Raw genomic sequence first — 6935 nt, forward strand, 5'->3', positions numbered from 1 at the left:
TGATGTTTCACTGTAAAAAAAATCTTCATTGCTTTATTTTCTTTAAGTTATTTAAAATCATCACAAGTATATCTAAATACAACATAGTTTCACTTGTATTGACATTTTTCAAAAAGTTTGTATATAGAAATATGAAGGAAAATGTGACAATGTTGAACATAAATTCTGTTAAACAAGTGTCAAGTACATTAGCTTCAACAATTAAAAGTCACAACACATGGAAAGTAAAACAGGACTGTAATGGAGATTAAAAACGAGGAATAAAGCAAACCAAATAGATCTTGACATGACTTCCCTCACAGTCCACTCCGCCATTTTGACCTTCTTTCTTTCATTCGGCTGTGACGCAGCTCCTGTTTCTGGTTTGCAAGTCCATCAAGACAAATATAAACATGAGCATTTGTTCCAGTTACAGTGTAATTACACATGCTCAGCACATTTCCAGTACAATGAAACACCTTAAGAACAGATATATTTATATAAAATAATTTCTTTTGGAGAAGTTGACATGTAAACAATTATCTTTCTACAGTATAAAAAACATGAATGAATATTTTTGGTTCCAATTTTTAAAAAGATAAGATCTGTGTGTTTTTTTTTATTTCACTTTTCCCGTGATGTTAAACATAAATTTCCAGAAAATGCATAAATAATAGTTGGGATTTTGTCTCAACCCTGTCTTGACTTCTTGGTTCTTCCTAGACATAGTCTCTTCTGGTGAAGGAGCTTTGGGCCGTTGATCTTGGAGCGGCGGAGTACGCCATACGGCTCTGAGGCGCTACATTGTACCTTAGTGCCTTCTCCTCCTGTGGGGGGCAACTGCAGCAGAGGAGGCCACCGCCGATTAGGAGCAGGGCTGCGGCGGCCCATCCCAGGTACAACGCTGCTCCGATCTCCATCTTCTGCCCGGACGGGACGACTGGACTGTAGAACTCCATGATGATGGTGTGTGCAGACCAGGAAACGGGCACAAACTGCGCCAGGGCCGACGTGATGAACGCCGCGCCCGACGACACCATCACCCTAGCTTTGACGGCCTCCTCCTCGATGCAGTTGGTGCACTTGGCTCCCAACATGGAGATGAGGAGCGCCACGACCCCCAGGATGATGGAGATGACGGTGAGGGCCCTGGCAGCCTGCAGGTCTTGAGGGAGGGCCAGCATAGAGTCGTAGACCTTGCACTGCATCTGGCCGGTGCTCTGAAACACACAACTCATCCACAGACCCTCCCAGTACACCTGAGCAGTGACGATGTTGTTGCCGATGAAGGCAGAGACCCTCCACATGGGCAGAGCACAGCTGACGATGCTCAGCACCCAGCCCACCGCTGACAGGCCGATGCCAGCAAGCTCAAGTCCAAATGACCCCATTCTTTGCCTTTTTACACGTCCTTTTCAACTCCTGAGGTCAGATTTCTCTTCTTTCCAATCTTCCTCCAAGGCTTCTTTTAAAGTTCCACTTTAATCTGTCTTGGTGGCTTTTTGGCCAACAGGTTTTCTTTCTCTCAAAAAATGTCTCCAACTGCTCAGACTGCCCGACAGTCTGTTGGTCCAGAAGTTTCCTGTTGAACTGCTGTTTGCTGGGTTATAAACCTGTTTTATTAAGCTGGCCTGTCCCTCCTACAGTAGATGACTTCACTGGTCAAACCAAGCCAATCAGGGGCTTTCTGGGCCTTGGCCTCCTTTATCACCAGGGTGTGTTGGTGCTGTTTTTCAGTACTTTCTTAAATTAACCTCTCAATGGTTTAACCTTTTGCCCGTGGTAGCGCTGGGCGTGTCCGTTTTATTGCTGCCTGTAGGTAATAAATGACCAGAGTGAAGCTTTTTATGTGCCTGACGGGAGACAGTTAGCAACCGTTTTGGATGCGCAAACAATCTTTATAAATTATCTGAATGCTTGATGTGTTGGTATCAGTTTGAAAAAGCAGTCAGGAGGGTAAATATTAAATCACACTTTATCATCCTCTGATGTCTTTCAGTTTTTATTTTGAGTTTGTTGGCTCTATAGCTCATCTTTATTGCCTTGTCGAGATGTTACAATATTCTCTGGTTAAACCTGCACCTGTAGTTAATGACCAACTACCAGCATTTAAAAATATTTTTTATAGTTGTTTAACTAGTTTCTGTGTACAACGTCTATCTTCTTTAACCGTAAAAGGAGAATAAACAGGAATTATCTTTGATAAAGAGGATTTAAGGACTAAGTGACCTGGATTGCAGTTTCACACCCAGACTTTACTATTTAGACTCACACTTAAACATTGCATTTTAGTTATACTTTAAATACTTTTACAAATTATGATAATTTCAGGCTTAATTTGATCCCAATTTGGACCAAACAGTTGGTAAAATATGACAGATGCAAACCTATGAAACCAAAATTAAGAATGAGCGACTGTTAGCTAAAAGAAATGATTTGAACCATAAGTTGCTAATGTAGGTAGGAAACCTTCTCATGGTAGGTAAAAAATGATCTACATTTAATTCAGAACCACATTAAAACTAAAACATCCTGTGGAAGATTTGTACATTTTATTTGTACCCTAAATATAAAAGATACAAAAACATATAGTGCCAAAAGAGCAAAGTAAGTGTGCAGAATGATCTCTGGCATTAAAAACACTAAAATTTGAAGATACAAAAGTGTATGTCTTTAATATGAAGTCATAAACTGCTACACCGCTGAGGAACCAAATAACCCCTTTCAATATTAAGGTATAAAATATGAGCGCTGTGGTTTTTAAGCTCTAGTGAACATCAGGTTGTTCAAAAAGCAAAATCTTACCAAGCATTTTTCTACTGCTACCATCTTAGTATTCTTGAAATAAGACAAAAATGAATAAGTAGCTTTCAAGCAAGATGTAGGGGCTTAATTTAAGTAAATAATCCTTAATATTGATAATTGGTAATAGTTCCATTGGCAGATTATTCCACTTAACACAAGACTTTTCCCCCATTTTTAATAAGCTGCCATTGTTCTTTATTTTAAAGGAAAAATAAAGTATCTTGCCTGGAAGGACATTTCAAACTTAAGAACTGTATTGGAGTAACTGTATTGGAGTAATTATTTTTAGGTCATATTTTTTGGACATGATGCAAGAAAAATGTTTAGGCCAGAATATGTTTCAAAAACAAACTACAAGAACTCCAAACTCACATACTCCTGTGAAGTATGAAGACCTAAATGACAAAAAAGTACGAAACTCTCAAGAATATTTCCAACAATTTAGCAGGTACCTGTTCTATATTTTTTATTAAGTTTAGGCACATACCAATGCTGCCAAAATGCTTTACCAAATAAGAGCTGTCTCTTTCTTTTTTCTTTTTTATGGTAAGTTACATGATGTTACTTGTTATAGTATTTTATGTAAATATGATGAAACCAATCACATTTTTAATGCCTGGTGTGATTTGATTTACATTTATTATACTGATTTTGCCTTATTTAAACATAGCTGCAGATTAATAGACATCTGTTTTGTTTGAATTTCTACATTCCTCGAAACACAGGTCAAACAGTAGGAGTGGCAGCTATCTTCCATTAAGGTTTACTTATTAGCTATAGACCTAATAATATCACAACACTTGAACTCATACACTTTCTTCTGCATGGCTCACTTTTCCTTATTTAAAAAAACAAAAATAATAATTACCTGTGAGCGTACAGCCTAGTCCCATTGTAAAACATGATACTTGGTGTCCATTATAAAACCGATTAATTTCAGTGTCGTGTGCCAATTTGTGACTAGTTTTGCTGTCTTGTTGCACAACATGAAATAATTGGTCTGATATTAAAAAAGTAATTTGAGTTAGATGCATAACATACAGGCAGTATGCATTAAAACCAATGCAATTTAGCCAATCTTAAAACAGGATTAAACCAACCTAAATCTGCCAGTAGGATTTTGGGCTCAACTTGATATACAACATAAATATTAACAAACGTCTTCTGTAATTATGTTTAGTACATTGATAGTCAGCCAGTCAAACAAGTGTAACTTATTGAACAGGCTGTCAATTAAATGAAAGCAGGTCAAGGTCATCAACAAAAAATATTGCACAATCAATTGGTTTCCAACTGCTTTATGTTCAAGCATGCATTAAAAATAACTTTGCAGTCTAATTGAAATCACTGAACTACATCTGACTCTTTTTATGGATCATTCTCTCCTTAATCTGGTTTTTTATACTGTGTGTAGGTTAGCCTTTACGTTGCAGCTCTGTTGATGTAATATCAGTGTGATAATATGCCCATGTGTACAAGATAAAGAAGTGTCATTTTGTAATAATGCCAACAGGAACGTCATTGATAAATAGACTAAAGTCTAACGACAACCAATCATGTTGACAAAATCAATAAAGAGTCAGTTACATGAAAGAACAGGGATGTACAATTTCTTTATTCGTAGAGGAAGAAAGACAGAAAACTGCATGTTAGTTGATAAACTAATCTTATCTCTAAAGAGGTTTACCTTCAACCATTTCCACATAAATTACGAAATGATTCTTTGACCCAGTTTCTTTTGCTCCACACAGCATCTCACGGTTTCTTAGATTTTCCCAAAGCAGCTTCATACTGTGATACACAGTCATATTCCATATATTACAGTATTATTGAATTTAAAACTTTGCTATCAATGCTTTACTTTGGGTGGATATTGTGTTTTGTGGTGATGTGTTGATTGCACACATAATATCACTTTTCTCTGATTCTTGGCTGTTTTCTCACTTCTTTTCCTGATTTCACACATAAAAAGAACATAACTACAGCGAAGTAAATGGCTAAACAAAGTTGCATATACCTTTTAAAATTAGAGGATTTTCTGTAGATACAGTAAGAGAACTTTTCTCATTTCTTTACTCAGCAGTGACATAATTTATTCTATCATTTTTAACGTATCGAGAATGAACTGGATGCTTATAACGTTTATAGCTGAGCTTGGCACCTGCAGATGTTTGTCAGTCCACTTGGCAGCTTTGTGTTACTTATTAAACCCAGCAGAACACTTTTGTTTTGCGAGGGGGAAGAACATGAAGTACTGCAGACGTGCTTACCCTGACAACCATGTGATCCTCATAACATAAAAAAAAGAGAACAGCTAAATAATTTAAACTGTGGATGACTGAGCTTTATGCTTTTAATATCGGCACAAGACTTAGAGAAACTCCTGTTAGTTATATTTTACCAATCTAGCACTCAACCCAGAACAACTAGAACCAACATTTAGTTTTATACATCTTTAATGCAGAACAAGCTTCAGAGAAAACCCTAGTTTGTAAATGATGTACTACTTACTCTTATTAAACATGCAGAACCAATATTTAGTTTTGTTTGTACCTTTGACCCTTTCCTGTTTGTCTTTTGTTGTTTGCATTTCCTTCTAGTTCATGTCAAGCATTTAAACTGCCTTGTTGCTGAAAATGTGCTATATAAATAAAATCACCTTACTGGTTGAAAATACTGATGTGTTTGTTGTAAACTAAAATCCTGATTGGGTGACCTAAAGTTCCTTTGTTCGTGAATACCCTTCATTTCATCCATATTTTATACCGAAACAAAATTTATTGTCGAGTTTCACTGGGTGGCTTATCTTTATAGCGGCATATGAGTGGGTTTCGGTTAGCACAAGGATTATCCATTTCCTTGTTTGCTTCTTTGGTTCAAAAGAGTTTTAGATGGTTAGATACTCCCAAACTCCCAGAACAGTGATACAAAGACAAGTGTATGAGACATGTCCATGTGAAACTGTATGAATGAGCAGCTTATCTATCTGGGAAACTGCCAAGAAAAATTCAGATAGAGTGATTAAACATGCAACTTCTGGTAATGCAGTTATCACACTAAGCTGAAAACATCCTCAAAGGTGACACATGTACACAGTAGGTGGACTGGAGGAGCAGGAAGGACATGTTGATCAGAAAATCTGGGAATTGACTAAAGAACAAAAGTGTTTGACAAATGTTTAAAGACAAAGTCAGAGGTGTTGAACTTTAAAGCTTAAAGAAACGTTTCTTCTTATATAACATGGTTTTAATTGCACATTTTTTGACAATTATTGAGTCGGTAAGTAATATATTTCATACAATAAGGGGTAGAATTGAATAATGTTCATTTCTTCCTACTCCTTTTCAAACAGAAACGTAGCGGTAAACAAATTATTCTGTCTTGGTTATAGAAGCACATGTTTTCTTGTTTTTAAAAACCTGTTTGAAATAAATAAATGAAATAAATTCTGGTGTGGTGAAGACACACCTGCCATTCATTTTCCATGGACATTTTTCATCACCATCCCCATTAATCAGTCACTGTAAAAGCTAATTATACAAATCAACAGTCCAAAAGGTTATAAATTACTAGTTTAAAAAAAAGTTATTTTTTAGAATAATGTTTTATATACATCTAGCAATTTTGTTCTGAATTAGCTTTCAATATTAATTTGGCTACATTCCTAATCCTTCAGATTTTACACACAAATTAACATTATTTTTACCACTGACAAAGAAATCCCAGTTCTTTAGGTCAGACTGGAACCAGTCCAGTACTGGACTAGAGAGTCTGACTCAATCTCCCGTCAACTTGCTAAAACTCATGAAACGTCGACCAAAAAACTAAAAGATCTTCAGACTCTGAAAGAACTCTTCATCGTCTTCAACTATCAGTTCACCATGTTGCGTCAAACCAGGAGAGGCGCAGTGTTGACCGAACACCACCAGGTAGCAGTGGAGTCAAAAAACATTTCATATGGAAACGGAAGGTCTAAAAATTATGAACTGGAACCTAAAATAAACAAACCTCTTTTCCATCACAGCCAGAGAACCACGAGGAAAAACTGCTCAACTATCGTTTATGTCTACCTAACATGGGCGTAGGTTTGGGTAGGAACGGTAGGGACATGTCCCGACCAATATTCACGGGATATGAAAAAGTCCCGACCA

At 36.7% G+C, this 6935-nt stretch overlaps 1 protein-coding gene across 1 annotated transcript; it reads right to left on the reverse strand.

Annotated features, from left to right (window-relative positions):
* LOC106950049 (claudin-4-like) lies at positions 1-1585 on the reverse strand. Its single transcript, XM_015036680.1, has one exon. It carries the CDS (start codon positions 1368-1370, stop codon positions 699-701), a length of 672 nt encoding a protein of 223 aa, XP_014892166.1. The 5' UTR covers positions 1371-1585; the 3' UTR covers positions 1-698.
* Between the last annotated feature and the right edge of the window lie 5350 nt (positions 1586-6935).

This window comes from Poecilia latipinna, unplaced genomic scaffold (genome assembly GCF_001443285.1).
Source record: "Poecilia latipinna isolate Pla-1442-1.1 unplaced genomic scaffold, P_latipinna-1.0 Scaffold375, whole genome shotgun sequence".
Classification (NCBI taxonomy): domain Eukaryota; kingdom Metazoa; phylum Chordata; class Actinopteri; order Cyprinodontiformes; family Poeciliidae; genus Poecilia; species Poecilia latipinna.

What these genes read in the sequence shown, in the direction of transcription:
- LOC106950049 (XM_015036680.1), bottom strand. Translation starts at nt 1,370, where the DNA reads ATGGGGTCATTTGGACTTGAGCTTGCTGGCATCGGCCTGTCAGCGGTG.